The sequence below is a fragment of the Diorhabda carinulata genome, chromosome 1 (genome assembly GCF_026250575.1).
Source record: "Diorhabda carinulata isolate Delta chromosome 1, icDioCari1.1, whole genome shotgun sequence".
In the NCBI taxonomy this organism is placed as follows: domain Eukaryota; kingdom Metazoa; phylum Arthropoda; class Insecta; order Coleoptera; family Chrysomelidae; genus Diorhabda; species Diorhabda carinulata.
In genome coordinates this window covers 25685555-25711186 of record NC_079460.1, presented here as the reverse complement: position 1 = coordinate 25711186, position 25632 = coordinate 25685555, and the positions used below count along the sequence as shown (strand labels likewise).

The following is a 25632-nucleotide window of genomic DNA, read 5'->3' as shown; positions in this document are numbered from 1 at the left end:
TAACATTTCTTAATTGAAAAGAGAACTTGTAATTACCTCGGTTCGTTATAGTGACGACCGACAAACAAGTGCTATTAAGAGCTCGAAATTGTGTGAGTTTCATTAAAAGACATATTGGAAGTTGAGACACTTGCTGTAATTATCATTTATTGCAGTGGGTGGGAAAACGTTGATGAATAAGATACTCACAAGTTTTCTGGAACTAAATAAAACAAACAATATATTAACGGCTTTTATTCATTCAAAATTCTCTGATAAAAAAAGTTTGAATCTAATATACCATGTTTATACTTTTTTAATTATGAAACATTATGAATTTAAATAGAACTGCTAGGAATTTCGGACCAAACAGAAAATATTTAGAATAATGCTCTCTCTATCAACGATTTGGTCTGCCACTGAGGTATAATTTGCAAACCAGCTGTAAGATTAGTGAGAAGCAATTCTAGTTGCATGTGTTAGCGCTGTGTTATATTATAGCATTATGGTATTTTTATGATATACATTTCACACCCTAAGGTGTCAAATATTCACAATATAACATAAAAACATATGAATACAACAACACAATTTCATTTATATCGGAAAAATATCTTCACAACGCATTCAAACATTTCGAGGAAAATTGAAGGATATATCAAAAATAACTCGACAAAGATATGGAATCCTTACAATCCCTATAAGCTAATTGTAGACTTACCGTAAAACTGAAATATAAACAGCATATAGAAGAACAGATGTGGGTATGTCGTCCGAAGAGTCTGTACGTTATGCATGATTGCACGATCTCAATCCATCCCGTCTATGTGGCCGTTGAGTCTCATGGCCCTGCAACAGACACTGAAGTGAGTGTGTTTTGTATTCGCCAGTGTCGTACATATCAATAGATTTTGAGACTTACGAATGTGTAGAACATTTATTTTTCAATATAGATAATATAGAGAGTAATTTGATATATATTTTATCATAAAATGAAACACTGATTATTCATTGTAGTGGAGTATTAGTTCTTTATTAGATTTGGAAAAACTCATTTTGAAGATATTTTATTATATATTATAGGTTTGTTCTCTCTTTCTAGAGTCCAAGTTTTTCAATGATTATTGTATCTTACCTTAGTTTTCCAACTTTTCTCAATATTTAGTGCAATTTGCTATTTGATATAGAGCTATGAATTTTTATTTTATTTGAATTTGTAGCAGTTGAGTATAATTTTATTATGAATTCAAAAGATTCACGTATTATTAATATATAGCATTATATCATTTGTGTGTGTGTGTCAAATTTGATAAAGTCTAGCCATTTCCTCTTTCAATTCATTGTTTGCTGATCGTCTTTCATAAATTACACATCTAAAGACCGATTAATGATTCACTCTCGTAGGAAGCCAGTTGAATTGCCCATTCCAGCATCGATGCCATCAACAATAATTCACTGTACAATCAAACTCATTGTGCCTTTCGCATTAGCACAAATATCTTTTCATTAGTCTGCAGCATTGTAGACATTTTCTTAATCCTCGAACAATTAGAGAAAATCATAGAAAATATCAACCTTCTAAAATCACCGTTTGCAACGTTAGAATGAACATCTATGAGTGACCGTGATCAGTAGCTTCACATTTTTTAGCTCTTCATCTGTTCACCTCTATCCTTTAATTGTTGAGAATTCGTTTTCATTGCTTATCCCATCCGTATTTATAACATTGCCAAATACTTTTTTATGACGAGCTCTCTTTTATCTTTTGTCTTCATTACACTACACCTTATTTTTTAGTAAGACCGTTAGTTGACTACAAGGTTTTTGAAGCAGCTTAGTTTCTTCGAAGTTTTGGTCAGACGTTTTTTTCCTTAATACTTTTGTACTACATTCTTGTATATTATTTACATCCAATCGTGTCTGTGCATTTCACCAGATAAGTACTTTTCTCTCTCCTTTTGTTTTAATTAAACAATAGATATAAAAAAGCCAAACTTGAAACATTATTATTGCTAATCATCATCATTTTTTTCGAACGCCTCTGTCAATAGCTGTTCTAAGGGGGTGGTTGTTTACCCGCAATCGCATCGTTTCTAAGACTCCCAGTGCTACAATTCCCGACGAGTCATTTCACGATGCTTTCTAGCCCCTGCCTGACTCTGATGTAATGTGATGTTACTATTATTAAGAACCGCAAAAGGAAACCAACACTCGAATATTGATGATTATTTTTTTTTTCGTAGAGAGTGGCTTCGTTTACTCTTCTTTCTAGAATTTTATGTTATATATAAATATTTCTTTATACATAAACGCGAATAGTTATCATATATCCAGTAACTAGCATAAGCTCTTCACAAAAATTCCATGTGATGAAAGTTGCGTTTAAGTAGATAACATTGAAACTAAGAACAGGTTGAAAATAATATAGAATATGTAACTGAGATGCTGAGAGAAAAAAGAGAATGGGAACGGGTAGAGTGGAAGTACTACATTTATTAATAGACTTTTTTCATAGAATGTTTTTCCACTCCCAACACTGATAATTGAGTTGTGTTGATGTTAGGTATGTTTCAAAGTAAATTTTTTATGGCGTTAGAACAAGCTCGCGAAATGAGTCCTTAGACCAGTCCCGTCCAGATACTAGGGAATTTTGAAATTCGGCGAATTCGCGCTACGCCTTTCATCTGTTTTTTATAAATGACGGATGCGACTTTGATGAACTTTTTATTATAGAAGGTGGTTTAATCAGAGTATTTCTTTTAAATACTTTCTAGGGAAGTTTATTCATTTATTTCTTTGTATTGTAGAGCTTCGTAGCATTTTATTTAGGTATATAAATGATTTGTATAAACATAGTAAGTTAAACAACGAATTAGTAAAAGTAATCGCAAAAATTATTCAAGTGATATTTATAGTATATAAATTAAGAAGGAGTATAAATAAATACGAAAAATATTACAATGGTATCAACTGTGCTGAAGAAGAGGTAGGACATGCAAAATAGTCACGAGCATCTAGAACACCTGTACCAATCGCAGTTGAAGAACCGAGAGCAAAAGCGTGATAAAACTCTTCAAGAGTACGAAGGAGACATTTCTTGATTTGTCCGATTTGTTTATCCATCAGCACCAAAAAACATGATGGAGTGTTTGGGCATCTGGGCAATAATTGATGGCCTGCACGATCACGATATGCAGAGGACGCTTCGATTAACCCATCCGAAAATCCTAGTTGATGCCCTGACTGCTGCTTTTGAATATTAAGCAACCACAATGGTCAGAACCATACATGAAAGCAAACTGCAAATCATCAATTTGATCAAAGGCAGAAAATATCCGATTTTAAAATTATGGAGAGCTAGGGCATGTACGGAGTTCGTGTATGCGTCCCAGAACTCCCGCAAATGAAGGACTACAGGCGCAGGAAAAACTAGAACGGCTCGGCTACGAGGGGGCAACACCGACCCAGGATCCTTCCAAAGACCCTCTCATACTGATAACTTCTATCAGATGTCGCAATGACAGTGAATATGTGGATGGAGAAGTGAATGGGAAGAAATAAATACTGCTGGTAGATACTCCAGCAACTATAACCATCATAAGACCCGATCTAATAAGCTAAGAAAAACCTACTACTAACCAGGATTCAACTACGGATCGCCACAGGTGAGAGTGCCGACGTTTACGGAGAAATATAAATCCAATTGACAATTGGTGCCACATAAGATAATCGTAGCTGACATTGAAGGAGTCGTGATTCTGAGAATAGACATAATGAATCTTCATGATTTTCAATTGGACTTTAGAAACAGAACCATTAAAGTGAGCTCTGAAGAAGTATTCCTTTATGGCAGAGGTACAGAAAGATACGGTTCTACCTGCACGAAGCGAAACCATGATAGTAGAGTGCCTCTTGGGGGTCGTGGGAGAAGGTACACCAGTTATGATGAAACCATGGAATCACGACGTAGAGGTTGGCAAAAGGGTACTAATTGGAAAAGCATTAGTTACGTCGGCGAAGGCGATTACAGTACGTTTTATAAATATAAACAATTACCCGATTACTATTAAATGGAAACCAGGGTGAAATCCTGGATACCAGTAACGTCTATATTATACCAAACGACGACAACCAACAATTATCATAACCTATTTGAACAGATGATATCATCTGTAGCTAGTCAATCTTTGAATCAAACTGAGAAGTAGAATGATGGAATATCTCGTGCAGTATCGAGACTTATTTGTACCAAAAGAAAGGGAGACTGGTAGAACATCAGCCGTCAAACACAAAATGTAATGTAATGTGCCCGCGATATTTGAAAGACTTATGGAAAACGTCTTGAGAGGTTTATCTTGGAAAACGTGCTTAGTTTATTTGGATGACATCGTGGTATTAGGAAAGACATTTGAGGAACAATTTAGAAGACGTATTAAAGCAGCCCAACTCATGCTAAACCCAAAGGAGTGCTAGCTATTTCAAAACCGATTCAACTATCTAGGCCATATAGTACGCAATGAAGAAGTGGCAGTGGACCCAGAGAAAATTGCCTATATACAGCGATGGCAACTGATAAACATCAAGTAAGGAGTTTTCCTGGACTTTACACGTACTATCGAAGATTCATATAAAAATTTGGAGATATTTCCAAACCACTAACTCGACTCACAGAAGAATCAAGAGCTTTCCACTGGGATAAAAACTGTCAAACTGTGTGCGAGATCTTGAGGAAACATTTAACCATGGCGACAATATTGGGGTATCAACTACCAGAGGGGAACTTTATCCTTGACACGGATGCAAGCAACGTAGAGATTGGAGGAGTGTCTCACAGGTCCAAGGAGGGCGAGAAATAGGGCTAGGATACTTTAGTGAAGTTTTCCCGAAACCAGAACGGAACTACTGCGTCACGAGAAGAGAACTTTTGACGGTAGTGAAGCCCTCGGAGAACTTCTACTAGTGTCTTTAAGTAAAGAAGTTTCTTATCCGGATTGATAATGCAGCACTCAAGTGGTTGATGCAGTTCAAGAATCCCAAGGGTCAGATCGCCAGATTGATTGAACGCATTCAAGAATACAACTTGGATATCCAGCATCGAGCCGGTCTCAGCCATCGAAATACCGAATCTCTATCTAAATGACTATGCAAAACAGACTGCTCTTACTGTACAAAGACGAATCGAAAGAAGCAATAGTTTGAAGAACTACAGTGGTCAGCGAAGAATGTTCACCTACAAGGAGTATGATCCTCTCCTAAAAATGATTCGGCAATAGAAGAAAGAAAATCGGCGACCTACCTGGCAAGTGTCAAGATTTTCATCGGCACTAAGAGCATATTGGACCCAGTGGAAATCCCTTGTCCAGGAAGAGAGCTTTGAGAATAATAATGGTTTTGAGAAGAGAAGACAGGTAGTCGTTCCGAGAATGAAAGTAGCCGAGGTACTGAAGAAGTTACACGACTGTCCATCAGGAAGTCATCTGGGACTTGCGCTACGAATAATGGACCACATCGTAAGAGAAAGGCATCCATGAAACAATATAATATTGGAAGTCCTTCCGAGAGGATCGCTTTAGATATGCTGGATCAGTTCCGATGACAGAAAGTGGTGGTAAATACATCCTAGTCGTAACGGATTATTTTACAAAGAGGGAGGAATTTATGCCATTCTAAATCAAGAGACCACAACGGAAGTATTGGTAAAAGAATTTATCAGCCCTAGGAAGTCCACAACGGTCAAGGAAGACAATTGTTCCAGGAAATTTGTGACCAGCTGGGAATGAAGAAAACCAGGATGACAGCATTACATTCGCAATTAGATTGAACGGTCAAGAGAATGAATATGACAATCAGGAGGTGTCTGTCCAAAGTAGTTTTCGGCCACCAGAGAGATTGGGATCAATATCTATCCTATTTGAAAGGGCTTGTCAATCTGCTATTAATGAGTCTACCGGTAACACACCTGCGAAAATCCTGTTTGGACGTGAAATGAGGCTTCCTTGTGATCTAGAATTTGTGTGGACCTGGAGAAGACGTAGCGGAAGAAGATTATGGGATCCAATTGAGAAAAAGAATGGACGACATACACGAATTGGTTCGATTGAATCTTCAAGTTGCCGTGCCGTTTCAAGGAGACCATAACCTACAAAAAGAAGCGAACTAATTGCGAAAAAAACCCTAACCCTGACTTCGAAGAATTTATAATGGCGTACGGAGGTACCGGCAAAGCTAGATATGGAGACATGTTCATTCTACAAGAAAATTATTCGCTGGCCTGCAACATCCCTGCTTGTATCAAAAACGCACGAGGATTAGCAACCGTTTTCCGAAAGAAGTTTGTTCAATTTGAAAAATTTGAAGAGTAGATCCTAGCCCCCGGCAAAACGGTGAAATCAAAAACGGTACGCGGTACATGGTACATTTTTTACTTAACAAAAATGAATTTCCAGATCATGTGTTGGAAACCAAAGTGAAGAAACTAGCTATGACAAAGATGACAAATAAACATTGGTATTCAATGATACTCGAGTGCACATATTAATTTGCGTTATGTGGGTGTGTTATGTGTTATTTATTTCTGTCAAGCTGCCGATTTAAACTTCCAGTCTCGGCTAACCATGAGTTCGAAGGGGAACATCTAAGGAGGGGGTTTTTCATAAATGGCGGACCGGACGCGCCTTTGATGGACTTTTTATTATAGAAGGGGATTCATTTTCAGTATTTCTTTTAAATAATTACTAGGAAAGTCTATTCATTAATTTTTTTGTTTCCTTTTGTTCTAGAACTTTGTAAAATTTTATTTAGGTATATAAATGATTTGTGTAAACGCAGAAACTTATTGCAGAAATTATGTAAGTACTATTTAAAGATAAATTATTATAAGTTAAATGTATTGTATAGTGTGTAATTAAATTAAGAACGTGAGAGACAGTGTTTATCAATTCACCACATGAATAGAAGGAGTATGAATAAATACAAAAAACGTTACGTTTCATAAATTCACTGGATATAATTCGAATGACCTAGAAATTGATGCAAATAGAACATAAATAGATTTTAGTCATATTTTTCTAAGTATACAGCTGAAAAGATATGGATCATTACCATCGCTTAGATAATTGAGCCTACCGCCATTCTCTTGTCTTCGATATCATGTTTTTACTGCATTTGGATTATATATTAATTAATTGATTGATTAATTAAATAATATATATATATAATATATTAATCAATTAATTAATTATATAATATATAATTAATGAATTAATTAATTATTTGATTAGCTATGAATGAATAACTAGTTTGTTCATAATTGTGACAAAATAATAACTTTATCGAGCAACAGTACTTAAATATATCCTAGAATATGACAACTACAAGAAAAACGCCTTATTATGGTGCCCAAACAATCATTATTTACTTCACTTTAACCATATTAAAATGGCATAAGAAAGTTAATAGTCGGTCACAGCAAAACAAACCTAAATTTCCAGTATTGTTGAGTGTGCTGTGTTTCTAATGGTACATATTTTCGGATTTCGAAGTCGATTCGCTGCAAAAACTACTATACGTATACAAAAACGGTTTTATCAACTAGTCACAGAATTAATACTAATAAAATAATACTAATAATAAGTATTACTTCTGTGACGTCGATGTGACGACGATGATTTATTAGTTACAAATACAGTTACACATCAGAGATAAAAATTTATCGTACGTAAACATTTAGCTGACAAGGAATTATTCATTTTCATTCCAGAAACATTACACGGAATATAATGGTATACTTTGATTTCATTTGTGGAATCTTCCTTGTTCAAGCATATCATAATAAAACCATTATTCAGTTTCATAAGATGACTTGATTTCTTTCCGAATTATAATTATTCTAATAACTCATCTGTGCCGTTTACTACTTTATGAAAATTAGTGAAACTGACGCTGATAAAATTGGAATAGTTACGGTAGATATTCAAAATAGCTCTTCAGCAAACTAATAAATATTTTTGATTCTCAAACATTACATTTTTTTAGCATTTTTAATAGTTCAGCGTTAAATTTTAGATAGATTCAACTTCTGTCACTTTTATTTGTGTATTGACTTTATAATGAGTATGTTGTGAGATGAAATAGGAAACAGTGTATAAGAATATTTTTGTTGTTTTTTGTTTTCATGTTTTTTCAAACTGAATATTTCATTCTATTCCGATTCATACACCACAAATATAATGAAATGTTGTCATCTTGTGCAAGAGCAGTTGGCATCGGTTGTCTCGCGGCAGTAAGCTCCAACGAATTTTCTTCGCTTAAATTATGCAGACACATGTTTTAGACTATCTTAAGAAGACAGATAAACTGAATATCTTTTATGTAATCGGAAGAATGTTGGTAGTAAGACATTGGTTATCCATTGAGTTAAAAACAAAATTCTGAAAATTTTTTGCAGCATGTGATAGAAGTAAATAATTATTTTTCCAATCAGTAGTCGGTTTTATCATATTTTTTCCCAAATATTGATAGACCCTCAGCACTTTAACATTTTCAATCACAATTTATTGAAGCAAACCATCTAGTAACATAAAAATCTACAATAATATAAAATCTGAATATGAGACCAAATTCAATTTCTAAATATGAAAACAAAGTGAGGCTCTAATATTCCAATCATATAACGCTTTCCAGTTGCTGAGGCTGGTTTTCTTAAAATCAGTGAGTGAGCGAGGAGTCTAATTATTAGTTCTTTACATTATATCTATGATGGTATTTATAAGAGTTTCAGCAGGATTTCTAATCATTATAATAAAAGTTCATATTGAATATAGAAAATTCAATTCTATAATTCTAATTCGTCCAGTTCTGGATATAACCAAAAAAATGCAGTATATATTTACGAACTAGTTTGTAAGGTAAGGATAAAAATTAGAGTGGATTTTCTGGATATTGAGTAAAAAGTTTCAACAGAACTGGAAATTATTAATTCCATGCATTTTGATTAAATGTATATATAAATATATATACATTCAAAATTCAATATTCAAATTGACGGTGATTAATACTACCCAAAACCACCAAAAATCTTAATTAATGATAGTCGAGGAATATGTAAGTATTCGTATTGGCAACAGGTCAGGACTATTAACAGTCATTAATTAGAACTAAATAAACCATGAAGTAATTTATAGACAGCCAAATACAAGGTCAGCTTCTGAGTAGAAGCTGGTAACAAAACTGTAGAGAAGACGCAAGAGCTTGGGTTAAATAATTGATTTAAAACGAAAAATATGGAAGAAATACAGCAAATGTTTGAACAAATAACATACAAATTAAAAGCAATGGAAGAAAAATTAGTTGAAAACTCGGATATTATAAATGTTCTTAGACATGAAAATGATGAACTAAAAAATAAAAAAGGCAAGATGATAAAATCGCTACATTAGATAAAGATGCAGTGAAAAATAACATGATAATACATGGAGTACCTGATCATAAAGACGAAGACCAAGATACGCTTGAAAACAGAATAAAATAAGTGATGTATCTCGTGAAATTGCAAACGGACCTGGAAAAATAGTTTTTAGAAATGGAAACATTAGGCGTTTTTAAACCTAGAAAAACAAGACCCATTTTTATAAAAGCACGCACCCAGAAAATAAAAATGTTAGTATATAGACAAACTGATAAACTAAAAGGCACTGATATATGGATAATGGATGATCTCCCAAAAAATATACAAGAGAAACGCAGAAGACACTACCATACATTAAACAAGCTAGACAAGAAGGAAAAAAAGTAAGCAAGTCTCAAGTACGATAAATTGGTGATAAATGATGTCACTTATGGATTAGAGAATTTAACATTTAACAGAAAAATATACCAAGAAGGTAATCAGAACAAACCAAATAAACTAATTCAAAGAGATCAAACGAAGAAATATATTGGAGATGACGACCACGCAATGAATAAGGGAACATTGAAAATAAGAAGAATAAATAATAAAAGAAGTAAAAATGCAAACATCATTAGAATAGGTACATGGAGTATTAGAACAATGCCAAGAATAGGAAAAATGGGGGAAACAGCTGGAGAAATGATTAATCATAACATAGGAATACTGGAATTTCAAGAGCTGCGATGGAAAGATGAAGGAAGAAATGATAAAGAAGAATTTTCGTTGTTTTATGCATGAGAGAAGAAACAAGAAAAAAAAGGTATAGGATTCATGATCAGCAAATAAGTAAGAGATGATATACTAGAGTTCACGAGAGTAAATGGCAGAAATTTGTATATAACACTAAAATCCAAAGTAGTTAATATTACAATTATAAATGTATATGCGCTCACAGAAGATGCTAAAACAGAAGACCAAGATGCATTTTATAAAGTCCTCATACAAATTTGCGAAAGTGTCCCAAAACATAACGCTCTTATAGTTATGGTTGACTTTAATGCTAAAATTGATAAAAGACAACATTTAGTGAATGTAGCAGGTAAAGAATCGCTATATGAAAAAACAAACGACAATGGACATAGAGTTTGTAATATGGCCACAGAATTGAATATGCAAATAGTACAAATAGCATTTTGAACACAGCAAATAATACACTACAAATAAAAAATAGCAAATGGAAGAAAATCAGTAAATTCGATATAAATCAATAACTCTATTTAATATTTCACTAGATGGAGTAACCAAGGCTCACAGGTAAAATTATTACTGAGGATGTCCAAATATTGGCATACTTAGATGAGATAGTAATAATAATAACGAGAAATGTAAAGAGCCTAAAGGAAATATTCTTGAAGATCGAGCAGGAAGCTAGTAAAAGGGGGCTAGAACTAAATGAAGGGAAAATTAAGTATATAGAGTTAAAAAGAAAAAAAAAGCTTAAGATCGTAGAGATGGAGAAATATATATTCGAGGCAGTAAACAATTTTAAACACTTGGAAGTAACAGTTAACAACCATAAGGATGAAACGATGAATCTAACAAAAGCTGATAAAGAGAGCACCTACGAGAAAACAATGATAAGACTATATGGGCCAATAAAGTTAATCCTGAACGCTGAAATTATAAAAATCTTAAATGAGACTATCACCAGATTTACAGACTCGCAGCGAATACGGTGGCTAAGACACATTAAAGGGATGAAAAATAATGGTGGAGTTGGAAAAATTACAGAATGGGAACGCTTAGGAAACCGGTCCATAGGAAGACCGAAAAGCCAAGGAAAAATCAAGTAACAAGTGATATGAACAAAATGGGTATCCATGGATGGTGAAGTAATAACCAGGACAGAAAGAATGGAGACAAATAGTGGAAAAAGCCAAAATATGAAAGTCAAAGAACTCTTGATTGAACGTTTACTATCTCTACTGGAATGTAAAACATATATTTTCTTTAATTTCTTGATATATATATATATATATATATATATATATATATATATATATATATATATATATATATATATATATATATATCGTATATATATATATATATATACGAATTGTATTTGCCATGCCAGCTATACTTATGTATTCATCGTCTGGGACTGAAATTTCAATGAGTTAGGTCGTTATGAATGTAGTTGAGTATTTATTGGATAGAGTATAAATGACAATCAATTTTATAGGTTAGGTCGTTATAAGTGAAGTTTAAATTTTTAGGTTAGGTGAGGTTAGTTGGTTGTTAATGGCGTTGAATTTTTATAGAATTTGTTGTGCCAAAATCTAAAAGATATGCATAAATTACACTAAGGTTATTTGAATCACTTTTCTTATTAATACATTGATTATTTTGGGCAACATAAGTTGTTTCTAAAAATAAACGTTTTTTGTAGTTTTTTTCAGTTGTCAAAACTTTGGCAGATTCATAATTCATATTGTGTCTTTCATGATAGACATGAGTCCCTAATGAACATCTATCAGGATATAATCTGCTATAACTCTTGCGAGAGGTTATTCGACTGATCAGTGACCTTTTCGACTGACCAATGTACTTTTTGTCACAATTTTAACAAGGTATTCCATATACTATGTTAGGCAAATTATTGATTGGTGTTTTATCTTTTACTTTAGTAAAAATAAATTGAATAGTGTTTGACTGTGTGCTATTTTAATATTGTGTCGTTCAAAGATTCCAGAAAGTTTAGGAATAAGTGATTCTATATATGGTAAAGGTATATAAATAATGGAATAGGAATATTAGAAATGACGTTCGAAAATGATGATTCAATGTTTATGTCATTGTCAGATGTATTATACAAATATATCCAATCCTAATATTACATAATTTGGTGGTAATATCATATTATTAAAAGTTTATTTGATTTTAAAGGAGTCTTTTATATAATAATCATTGTGGTAACCGTAAGATTAAGTCAAAATTTCAGTTAACCAATTTGTAAGGGGTTCGATGGGAGTGTTAATTAATTCTGCAATGGGTCTAGCTGATAGAGAATTTTTGGTAAACAGTAGAATTTAGCAGAAATACCGTTATAATATGTTAATTGTTTCTGGTTTTCGTTGTCAATTTGTTTTTTATTAAAAACTTTTTTTATTAATTTGTTACAATTATTAGTTGTTTTGAAAGTTGGATCATTATTAAGTTCTTTGTATGATGTACTATTGTGGATTAGTTTTTTTTAGATAAATATTTATACTCTTGTTTCTCCATAATGACTGTGACATTTGTCAGATGGTAAATACTCTACACGTTTAGCCATCAACAGTATAAGCTGATGGATGTCTGCTTATGATACCTCATTCCAAGTGACTTAAACTATATGGATTAAACGCGCCAGAGTCTGTTGAGGATGGTACAACTCATACTGTCTCGAATAAACACAAATAGTGATAGCCTATCATGAGTAATAACTATTCAAACCATAAGTCCAATAATCCTTTGCACATACCTTTGATCCTCTCCTTTTCTACGAACGACATGTGCACCTTAATTGGATCGCGCCATTTGCGCGACCGAGGTCCACAATCAAAAGATCAATTGAGAACTGTATGATGAGAAATCAAAGGCTCGAATGCAACGTTATAGTGTTCACATAGTAATAGATAAGATTCTCTTTCCAAACTATTGGACAGCTAAATGTAAATCAATATCTCCATGGCCACAATTTTGCCCCTGTGAAAATCACTAGCATGATGAAAAATATGATTTTTCCCCCTATAAGTATTTTGTTACGTTTAATACAGGTAAACATGAGAAGTACGCGGCCTTGGGCCTTTTATAGTAGGTTCTCTCGAGTACTTTTGAGGCTGCGATATTTCCAATAGTTGCGTTTTTAAAAATTATTTATATTTAATTTAGTCGTATGCTCAACAACTTGTCCATTTTGATTTTTAAACAAATTATCAAAAATTGAGTTTGATGTTGATTCAGCATTTGATGAATACAACAAGATTGTAGGTTAGTAATAAAAAATTCTTGAAATCGAATTGAAAATTTCCACACCTGATATATGTCGGTTTTAGACGTAGCATTTAAAAAATTCTCGAATGCGGAAGGTGTTAATGTTTAACTGGGTTAACACACGCCATTTGTTCGTTTTATTTCACTTGTAACAACAACAAGAAACCCGTGAATTTATTAACTTCACGAGAAGGGGATGTTTTTGTTGTCGAACCTGTCTGACTTGTCGGTAGCAACATTCTTCTTCGTTATGTACGTTCTGAACACTCAGGACCGAGTTAGGAGTTATATCCTCACCAAATTAGAAAAAATCAAGTGACAAAGATTAGTATCGAAATAAAAAATAAAGTAATTAATTGTCTACTTTTTTGTATGTACCCATTGAGGAAATTTACATACGAGTATTCGTAATCAAAATATTTTTTACTTTCACTTACTATCACTTTAGATCATTATTCATATATTGTAATGTACTATTACCTTTATTCTTGTTGTTTTGTGTCTTATTTAGCGATATTGTGACTACTACTCATATTATCAAAATACTCGTAATATACAAAGTTGGGAAAAGGCTATTTTTAGGATCAAATGAAATGAAATCATCTGAATTTATTTTCGTCAATATTCAATTGAATTAAAGAAAAAGCTAACAAAAAGAAAATAGTTCAATGAAAATACCTAAGTCAATTCCATCTAAGTGTCTAGTTTCTTATTTGTTTCTCATCTACTCAATAGAATTTACTAAGCAATTTCTTGGAAACTCGAAGATTAAATTTTTTTAATTTTATTTTAATAGCCATGTAATGTTTTTAATTATGTGAACAGTTTTCAATTATAGGACTGCGGCGAAATGAATCTATACTCGCAGAGTGTATCTTACATACCTGATTTATTTGTACATTAACTAGTCCTTGCACTTACGCGATTAACTATTTATTAATGTTTATGTATACCCTCAATCTCATTTATTCAGATACACTTGTTAATTCACTTGTCACTATCCCGATGTTTTCACTATGAAATAAAATTTTTTACTGATTATGATAGAGCTAAGCTTTACGTATTAAAATCATTTCTAGAACCTTCGAATTATTAAGTCTCGAGACTACCATAAATAAACATGCATTTTTAGTAATTGTCCTTGAACAAAACAGTAAAAACAACAAATTACAAATAACCGGCGTATCTGCCTAGCTTCGACAACAGGACCGACGGTCTATATATGTGGTCGAGTTTGTAAGAGAATGTTGGAGTCAGGAGCTTTCCTCATTTGCATTATCAATTTTTAGATCTTCTTGATTTCAAGCCTATTTTTCTCAATTCAAGATTTTCGACGAGCACATCTTCTATTTTGTGGAGGCAATATTAATATTATGAAATTGATGTTTCCCACTTATGGTAATTGCAATGCAGTCGTTTCCGTTTATAGATAACTTATTTTTTCTGTTTGATATTCATAGTATCTTTTGCTTATATAGAGTTGAAGCAGTCCTTCGTCAATAAATAGAAGAAAATATATTCAAAGCTTTAGACGCAATCTCTCAAAGACATTGCTAATATATAATATAAATATTTTGATACCAATGTTCAAGTACGACTGTAGACGCTACAAAAAAGATGCAACCACCAAATGTTTTCTATGTGAATGAAATCTGGAAATTCACTTAATTTATGAGGAATATCTGGAAAAATGTGTTGTTAAAAAAGAGCTAGTACATCACTGGATTTATTTAGAAACGCGGCTACAGCGTCCATCTTTCTATTTTCTCTGCAGTTACTTTTTCCTATACGCCCCAAAACTACTACTAGAAACAATACGTAAAGTACTGAGGTATGACTGTATGCATATTTATGTGCTGCTTAACTGCATGTCTCAGCTTCATATTTTCTACTTTGTATGGATACACGTTTGAAAGAATATCTTTCGTATTCAGTTCGTTGCATCATCCCGTGATTCCTAATTGTTTCTTTCACTTTTTGTTTTGCGCGGTTTTATTTTGAATGGGTTTTATGGAATTATTTTTGTGTCTTCTAATGAAAATGTTCTGAGGATATATAAGCGATAGCTGACTACTTGAAATAAAAACTCATAATCTTGAGGCGTCTAAAACGCTAATGTGGCGATGAAACCTTTCAACTTAATCATAATAGAGGTGTGAATTTCTTCTTCGGATTAATTAACACTACAAGATGATGAGTATATTTTATTTTATTATCTGTCAATAAGTGGAATATGAAGGTATTTTTTTCTCAAAATATATAATCTACTACAATAATTCTGTTGGTTATAATGGTTTAACATATTACTTGTACATGTTATTATAAGTGAAAACATTATTTTAATCAGTTTTTTGAGTATTTTTTTAACATAAACACTTCTTTAGTGATTACTAGACCGATAAGATTGCCATACTAATAATTTTTAAACACTACGATAAAAAAAGTCACCACTCTACCTCTATTAACTGCTTAAAAGAATTTAGAGCCTAATTTAATACGAGGTTTCCGCTTTTCGTTATAAATTCCGTGCGAAGCGGTCATTAATCTGTTGAAAGCAACTGTTATAATCTTATTTGACTTATGTTTATTTCTGATGTTTGACAATAAATATATATTTTTGTCTTAACACCTCTTTATATTTTCACGATACAGAATGGATCTATAGATTTACATGCCATTTAAAAATAATCATCCAAATAACTGTTGCCAAAATCAACAATGACTTCATATCTCTATATTAGGACATCTTTTATACATTTGGTTGTACAAATCCAAGAATTTAAAAAAAAATCAAATTATTATATTTATTCCAGATAGTGTGTATACAAACCAAATATTGCTCATTGTATGCAAAGCAAATTAGCTTCTATGAATTTCATTTAATTCCTGGACTTTGTCGAACCATTTGTTACTTAATTTGATTGGAGGGGTAATTACTTATAGTTTTAGTGAAAGTATTCATCTTTTAAAGTTTTTTTTAAAATCATTTGATCTAGTTACTTGAGCATTGGCATGCGATAATTAAATACTTGCAATGTTTATATCTGAGACTGCTGTTATATGTCTTCATAGAATATTGAAACGAAAGCAAATCGTGCAAATAGTGAAGAAATATTCACAATCTACTTAATAACGTATTTATCGGACGATATATCGCAGACTCGGTAAAGTTGATGTCATTTAAATATATTTTTCCAATGGCTTCATTGCTTCAGTCATATTACTTGTTTCATGGAGCTGCTTAACATTGATTTGACTGTTTTATTGACCAGGTTCATGACGTCATAGCTGACCGAAAAAAAAACTATCTGTTGAATGGAAATTAACGCAAATTCTACAGTGCCACAAAATTAAGTTCTTGTGCATTTACTATTTCTTATATTTATAAATAGTAAAAATCTTTTTAAAGCCAATATTAGTAATTTCCATTTAATTTCATCTCATATAATACTTTATCCTCCATTAGAAAATAGCCCCCCTCTTTGCGAAGATCTTGGCATAATATTCGATAGTATTGATATCCTCGGTGAGAGTTAGAAACCTTGGTTTTGTTCTGAAAAACTCTAGGCTATTTACTGGAGTTCGTACATTCACATTATTCAACATCTGAAATATGTCTAAGAAATAACTTCCTCAGAAAGTATTCTAAAACTTGCTATCTCGCTTGCTTCGATTATAAATTGTCTATTTAAATTTTAATATCCAATTGTCGTAGATAAAATATTTCCATTTCATTTCTGTTCTGTTTCTTCTTTTTTCAAAAAGAAATATGATGAGGGAAGCAAAACGGCAAAATAATTCCAAATTCATCGACATAATTGAATGGAAAGATCATTATGAAACGGAAACAAGAACACAATTTTAATTACGGTATAATGATCGAAAAGTGGGTGCAGTGTATCATCAACATTATTTGAAATATACAATAAGGAAGCTCTGAGTGGTTGGAAATTAAAACTAAAAGTATAGGAATTGAGATAGAGGATAAGTGCCCAGCTCTATTTTTCGCAAACGACCAAGTTGTTATAGCCTGTATATATATATATATATATATATATATATATATATATATATATATATATATATATACATATATATATATATATATATATAAATGTAATTATCTAAATAGTTTTTTATACCCTATCACATATAAATATATGTGATATTATTTCGTTGCTTTGCTCAATACATAAACTTGTTATTCACAAATCTTAGTGCACGGTCATGGATTCAATCAGTTTCAAGAGAGTGAGATGAATAACGTAAACAAAAGTGAACATTTTCTAAATGCTTTTGACCTAACTTTCTGATAAATAGTTGTTGAGCGGTACCGATTCCATATTCTCAGTTATTTGTAGACTAATTTAAAACGAATTAGAGCAACAAACTAAAAGTCCGTAAAATAAGGGGCTTCGCCTTCCTACGTTTTGTAACATTCGGCTACCGCAATGTGTGAACTAACTGTCTATTAATCAGAAACCTATAACTTCTTAAGAAGTTTTTTCAAGAGATATCGAGAGTTTGAGCTAAAAAAATGGATTTGATTTCCCAGATTATTCTACTTATTTAATCGAGTTGTAACATATATGAAATACGGAGACAAACAACCATTTTTTCTATCATCTGAAGCAAGTGAACAGAGCAAAATATTATCATTTTTTATTTTCATTGAAAAAACAACTTTTTTGGTGACAAAAGTAAAGATATTCACTCACTTATAATTCGATAGAGTTTGAAATAAATTTGAATTATCATAAACACGATACGATGCCACCAATTTTACACTTATTACGCACAGTTTATTAGACGCGTCAATCTTAATTTAATAATGGAATTAGAATAATACAAACAACTCTGAATCGTTAAATGGGCTTGGTCTTGGGGACCAGATCGTTAAAAAATAAAGAAGCGAATAGTTTCTCAAGTAAAAAGCTATTAGTCATTTAAACTTTCCTCAAGAATCCAATATTTTGATTGTTGCTTTTTTTCAGGATATTCTTATTGTTTTTAACACTCTTTTTATTGGTATTCTCATTTCAATTATAGCTGTATTATATGTAACGTTTTATATATATATATATATATATATATATATATATATATATATATAACTACTAAGTGCCAACTTTTTTTTACGTAGTAAGAATATGTTTGAAAGTTCTACAGAGCGAGAAGATGGTTTTTAATGAAAAAGATGGATTAGTGTTTCAATGATACGGTAATAAAAAAGAACTGATAGGGAAGTAGATAATTTTTACATACTATTTTTCATACTCAAACCAATTATGTATCTATAAGAGGGCAATAGAGAACATTAGGTAGATATAAAGAAGTAAAAGATTTATCAACTGTACTCACATATTTTAATTTAATTTTAATTGATTTTAATTATAATTGAAAGAATGAGATTGGAAAATTTTTATTAACGGATCCTTACATTTTTAGATGGAATATATTCCAAACTCATGCTATATATAGTAATTTAATCGAGTTTCAAACATAATAGTTAGTAACACGCCTTCGAAATAATTTTATATAAATTCTATATCTACTTCCAACCAACAATATCAATATAAATTTTTCCTATCACTGTTGAAAACTTCTTAATTACTGTCATCTTAGATTTCTATCGTTTCATTATTCGACATATTCATCTCATAACTAAGAAATCATCCTGTCCACTCCAATTTTATATGTATGTATTATCACTCTTATTTTCTTAATAACTGATATTCACAGTAACCTACTTCTATGGAATTATTTTTCTGAGTAGTGACTTGTCTAGTATTATATCATAGTGACAAAAATATGGATAAACTTCACTCGTCAATACAAACTTTTGCAATCACGAGAGTCTACAGTGTTCTTTTTGGCAGATACTGACTTCGACGTTTTATATATTAATCGGTTATTAATAACTCTGAAACGTTTCTAGTTCTTCAGCTGGTCCTAAGTGGATACGAATTACACAACCCATTGAATTGCAAGAATTAATTGAGGTTGGCAACTGGGCATATTTCCGAAAAAGTTCGTTCTGTAGCTTCAAAAGATAGGTCACAAAATTACTTCCATATTTTGATAAATTCAATGGTGCAATCGATCAATTACGAAATACAAACACGTTTTTTTAAAGAAATAACTGTCTTTTTTCTTAAGCTTGTTTTTGCATCTCCATCCTAAGTAATGAGAGAGGGAGGTGTATCCTCTCCATTAAAAATGTGTAACCTCCTGATACCTAAACCAATTTTCATAAACATCAATTATTTCGAAAAGCATTTAGGCAAGTCATAACATACGTTGGTCAATCCCTAAACTGGTTAGATAATATCAGGCATCTTTTTTGTCTCTGTTCCTAATTAGATTAGAAGAACAAAAATATCGTCACTTTTCAAGACATCGTTATTCAAAAAAGTTGTTTCTTCTGTGCTAATATTACTAAAAATTTTTATTCTAATCATTGTTCAACTTTTTTCATTTATATTGATATTGATATTTCCATTGTTGATCGAAATCGCTTTTTCACTCCTGCATCTAACATATAATGATAACCATGCATTTTAGTTCCTGCTAGAATAATATTCACAAGCGAACAATTCAATCATAAATCTCAAGTTATTTCCTTAATATCCACTAAAATATGGTTCATATAGATTTCCTAACATTCTCTTAAATCCAACTTATTTCATACTGGGAAATATAAACTGGGTGGTGAGCCAATACGAATCAATACTTGTCACAAGGTTAGCTACTACTTAATAATTAGCTGGAACATTAGCTATTGAGTAAAGTTGAAATCTATTGTAATGGATACTACTAACGTACAATGTGATAGAGTTAAAATGATTGGAAAATGGTTGATATGAGAGGAAATAGTTAAAGACCAAATCAACATAGTAATACAAGAGTTGTAAATTTTATCCCACTGCTTCCAAACTCACCGTATACATCAAAAGCTCACATTTTCTGGTGTTCTTTTCTTGATTTACTCCTAGTGGATTTTCATCTAATTATTAGAAAGTAATTGCTCCTACATGACTTACTTCCCCCTCTATTTTTGTATGTTCATAATATATTTCTCAAGCTTGTCATCATAATCATCGTTTATTGAATCGTTTTTAACGACCAATTTTACCAAGATTCTAAAATTTTCATATTTCAGTGCATTGTTTTATTTCATTCTTTTTATTTCAAAAGACTAAAAATATACAAAATTTTCTATGCAAAATTAACTTTTCGATTCACATGTTTAATGAGATTCGATGTACCAATCAGAGGATAATTTATTTTACAGAAAATTATTGTGATATTTTTAACATCCCTTTAATTTGATTCCAAATACTACTAAAAAATGACAGAAATGGAAAATTGCACATTTCCTAGTTAGACTTAAACCTAAAATCGTCAAATATTTTATGATTTTTTAAATCATATATTGTTATCAAAGCAAGAAAATATGCAAAATTTCAAGACAATAGGCTGATTGAAAATTACTAAATTTGAAATTATAATCAATCTTTGTAGCCCCATGTTTCCAAAAAATACTATTTTCTAACCATTTTCAAATAATTTCTTCTCGTGCTTTATCCAAAGAAGCATTAAATCTTGGAATAATTTCTAAGACATGAGAGATAATGTATAGCAATCTACAAAGTAGATCCGGCAGAAAAACTACACGAGCTTTACCGGAATTCCCATAGATTGTCAATTTTCGTTTTCTGAAAAAGTCTGGTGAATGGTGTAATGTATTTTAGATACGTTTGGCAGGAAATGTAGTTGCCGACAGAGCTATGATCTTTTGTTAACACGAAAGGAAGTGTTCAAACATCGTAAATTCAGTCTAGAAGAATCCCCCTATAAAGTAAATTATCTACTGGATACCAAATATGGATCTATTAAACTTGTATTCAATTCATTTTGCTTGATAATACTGTGCATTGAAAATTAGTTAAAGCGGACATTTCATTTTATAAAGTAGGATGGAATGGATAGATTTTTTTGATTAGACAGTTTTCTTAGATTTTCGAAATAACCTATAATGGTGATTTTTTTTCTATTAATTATTGTAAATCACACGTTGATGTGTTAGTTTGAAATATAAATAAGTATTGGCCCACCCTTAATCATTACTCAAAATAATTTGAATGATAAAATAGATACTGTAATACATCAACTTTCACTATATTTTATTACGGTTTCTTCATAAGACTATAATTATGAAATACATCAAGATTTGAGAAATAAAATAATTTTTTAAGTTATAGCGGATTGAACAAAATTAAATAAAAACAATTTTGGCCGGAAGTTGAAAGAAAATTTAATTTAATTCAATTTACCTTTTTTAATCCATTGCAAAAACTGTTATTGACATTTGAAATCAACTAACAAAATGTAGGAGTATAAACAAACTGATTGGTAGAGGACGACTGACCACCTGTGGATAGGTATGAGCACAGTTTTACCTACTCTTCATAATAATGTTAAGCGAGCATTTTTTAATTAATTTCTGGTAACTTACTGAATATATCTATCAAATATTTTTGATATTCTTAATAATAAGTAATACGAAATAATTCATTCAATTATAAAACTGCGCGATCGGATTCTGATCTATTTTTTTTTAAGGTGAAAATGCATTGAAATACAAACCAATCAAGGAAATGAGGATTTTCAATGAATCGTTGGAGTATAGACTAACATGCCTCACAGGCATTTATAATCCCCTATCTTTGAAAACGGGAGAAAAGAAAAGCAGTTTGCCGACTGGGTTGAAATAATATTGTGTTTAACACGAACAGGAAGTGCTCTAGCACAGCCGTGAGATGGTTGTGCAATTCTAGGCAACGCGTCCAGACTACTAAACCATTGTACCGGGTGTCCCAATAATAATGGCTCTCGGTCATATTTCGGGAACCGTTTATAGTACAGCTTCGAGAAAAAAATATAACAGAAGTGACCTCGAGAAAAACCTGGAACTCATTTACAGAGTTGTAGGTCTACCACTAGAGGACGTAATCAAATACCAAAAATTATAAAATGAATAATTTATATATTTTGCCCAATTAAGATGCATTTAATTATTAATAATAATTTTTGATTTTACTAGTTTTAGTTCATCTCTTCAAATAAGAGGTGGGGGGAAGCGGGAACTTTATTATGAAAAAACGACTGTAACTCCAGTTCTACTCAACCTATATATGCAAACTTAGTCTTTTTGAAGAGAGCTCCTCTCTACCAATGTAAGAGTTATAATTTCGAAACAACCTAATGTGTAATGTATACGCTAGAGGGCGCTATTTATTTATTTTTTTAAATCTAGCTATCCTTGAAAAATGTTAAATGGAAACATGCAATTTTAATTAAGGAATATAAAAGTAGACCAAATTAGCAACAGAATAGCGAAAACCGCATGTCGATATCTTTCTCGTATTACGAGATATTCTAAGAAATATGTAAATTTTAAGCATTTTTGTTTAAACATAAATTACTCCGGTTTGACTGAATGGATATTTTGACTCCTCAAAATTGTATTTCCTTGTTCTATTAATAATAGTTCCAATTATTATGTCAATATTACTTATGCTGTAACCGGGAAACTGCGTTATGGAAGTTTAAATGGAAATAGAACTTAAGGTACCTCGCTAGTGACGACCTAAATCTTCGAATTGTCGCCCATCATTTTCGATACAACCGTTTATTCTTTGAAGACTAGATTGAACAATAGACTCAATTACTGCTCTCGAAATACTCAGAATAGCGTTTCGTATTCTCTCTAGAATGTTATCTCTATTAGTGGGTCTAATTGAACAAACAAGGTCTTTAATCCGGCCCCAGAGAGAGAAATCTAAGACGGTTAAGTTTGGTGATCTGGCTGGCGAAAAAAATAGGCCTCCACGTATCCACCTATCAGGGTAAGCATTATCTGAAAATTCTCTAACTGTCTCGAGAAATGCGCCAGACACCCATCTCATATATTCAAAGTATATGCTTATCATATCAAATGCTTCTTCGTTTGTAAGAATTATCTTACTTTCAAGTAAATTTTATATCGAATTTAATGCACACAAATCACAATGACGCTAATGAACAAATTACTAGGTTTATTAATTTGACACAAGTCATATCTTTTTGTTTTGTTTTTTTCAGGGTCCACTGCTTATTTTTATATATTTTCATTTTAACTTCCATAACGCAGTTTCCCGGTGACAGCATAAATAATATTGACATAATAATACGAACTATTATTAATAGAACAAGGAAAGACAATTTTGAGGATTCAAAAAATGTTCAAATCCGTTCACTCAACCTGGAGTAATTTATGTTTAAAGGGAAATGCTTAAAATTTATACATTTCTTAGGATATATCGTAATACGAGAAATATATCAACATGATATAGCATGATTATAACTCTTACATTGGTAGGGAGGAGCTCTTTTCAAAAAGACTAAGTTTGCTTAGATAGGTTAAGTAGAACTGAGCTTACAGGCGTTTTATCATAATAAAGTTCCCGCTTCCCCTCACCTATTATTTGAAGAGATAGACTAAAACTTATAAAATCAAATATACGCTGAATATCTTGAAGAATACGATAATCATAGTTTAAATGCATCTTAATTAGGCAAAATTTGTAAATTATTCATTTTATAATTTTTGGTATTTAATTACGCCCTCTGGCAGTGAACCTACAACTCTGTAAATAATTTCCAGGTTTTTCTCGAGGTCACTTTTGTCATAATTTTTTTTTCTCGAAGTTGTACTATAGACGGTTCCCGAGGTATGGCCGAGAGCCCATTGGGATCTTATTGGGACACCCGGTACAAATTAAAAAGTATTGCTTAGACGTTATACAGCCATATACAAACGATTAACTTTACAATCTGTTTATCTGTCGGCTATTGGTTTCGTTTTTTTTTTAAATTGTGAGAGTTACTTTACTATTGAAATTTCATTTACTGAGTGCCTTAGTTGAAGTTTTTGAACAGAAAACATTTTCTATAAATTAAATTCAGTTTAAAGAGAAACTTGAATATATTGGGAACGTTTAAAGTTGTTTTTATTGTCTGTTGATGTTCAATTAAATAATCACATGAGGATCACGGATTCTAATTATTGATCCAAACTTATTCAGCGTCAAATCAGCGACTTTTCTTCTATGCTCTAAAATGTCGAAGTTTCTGGTCAACTATGAAATCAGTTGTGGTAACATTGACAAACATTCATTAGTTGCTCTTGATGTATCTCGATAGACATGAAATATATTTTTGGGGTAGTAGATATTCAATCATTAGATGGCAACTAAGTTAACGACGCCACACGCGTTTAACAAAAATTGTGCAAGTCAAACTCTAGACAGCAAAAGTGATCTATTCTCTGGTAGCTAACATTCAATAACTGACGAATTAATTTATTTCTAGTATACAAGGATTAGATCAGGGCATCTAAGTGCCACTTAAAACCTCTTCCTCCTAGACGATTGAGTCTAGGCTACAATTATACATCGGAAGTGTCCCTTTTAAAAATAAAATTGGGCAGTTCTTACTATTTCTCATACTATTTGCTGCAAGAAACTCGAGACTCCTCAAGACCGGATACCATTTTTATGTTTTAGCCTGTCAAAAAGATATTCTATATAGTTGGATAATAATTGATTTATATTTATCATCATTATTAATTCTAATAAGATATCGACATAACCTTATAAATACACAAGAGAAAAGATCAAATATATTGACCTATATCAATTTTTTTGTTTACTTTTACTACTATTTTTTAGAGAAACTGTCGTTTACAAATAATGTAGATTGAGAATAAACTCAATAAAGTTGACATTAATAATAATAGGGTCTCAAAAGTAAGCACCAGTGAACGCTAGCAAGGTCAAATTTATAACTTTAGTATGCGAGTAGAAGGTGGTAGGCAACAGGAATATAGTGCAACTGATAAAGAAGCGAGTCTGTCACTCAGCCTCTTCTCTTACAATACTTTCTCAATTTCCGTAGGAGTGATGTGACATTCCATCATGATGTCACAGTGGAGTAAATTAACAAAGCAACGCTCTTTAATAACCCCATCTTTTTGGTGCGGTTCTTATATCTTTTTAAACGGCAATGCCTGCCACTTGCCTCAGACGGGTCTGCTATATTTATTTTCTTTTGTGTTCACTGCCGCAACATATAACAAACCGGTTTTTGATAATTGAATTTCCACTGAGTGATCTCACTATTTC

At 31.8% G+C, this 25632-nt stretch overlaps 1 protein-coding gene across 6 annotated transcripts in view; it reads right to left on the bottom strand.

Annotated features, from left to right (window-relative positions):
* The window catches only part of LOC130895224 (lachesin-like), a 296621-nt gene that overhangs the window by 156693 nt on the left and 114296 nt on the right, over positions 1 to 25632 (bottom strand). For 4 of the 6 annotated variants that reach the window (XM_057802439.1, XM_057802446.1, XM_057802454.1 and 1 more), the window contains exon 3: positions 701 to 828. In XM_057802439.1, coding sequence (XP_057658422.1) covers positions 701 to 776 — 76 coding nt within the window. In that variant the 5' untranslated portion in view covers positions 777 to 828. Of the gene's footprint in view, positions 1 to 700; positions 829 to 14289; positions 14630 to 25632 lie in introns of those variants that run through there. The other 2 variants (XM_057802462.1, XM_057802421.1) reach the window with 2 other exon arrangements.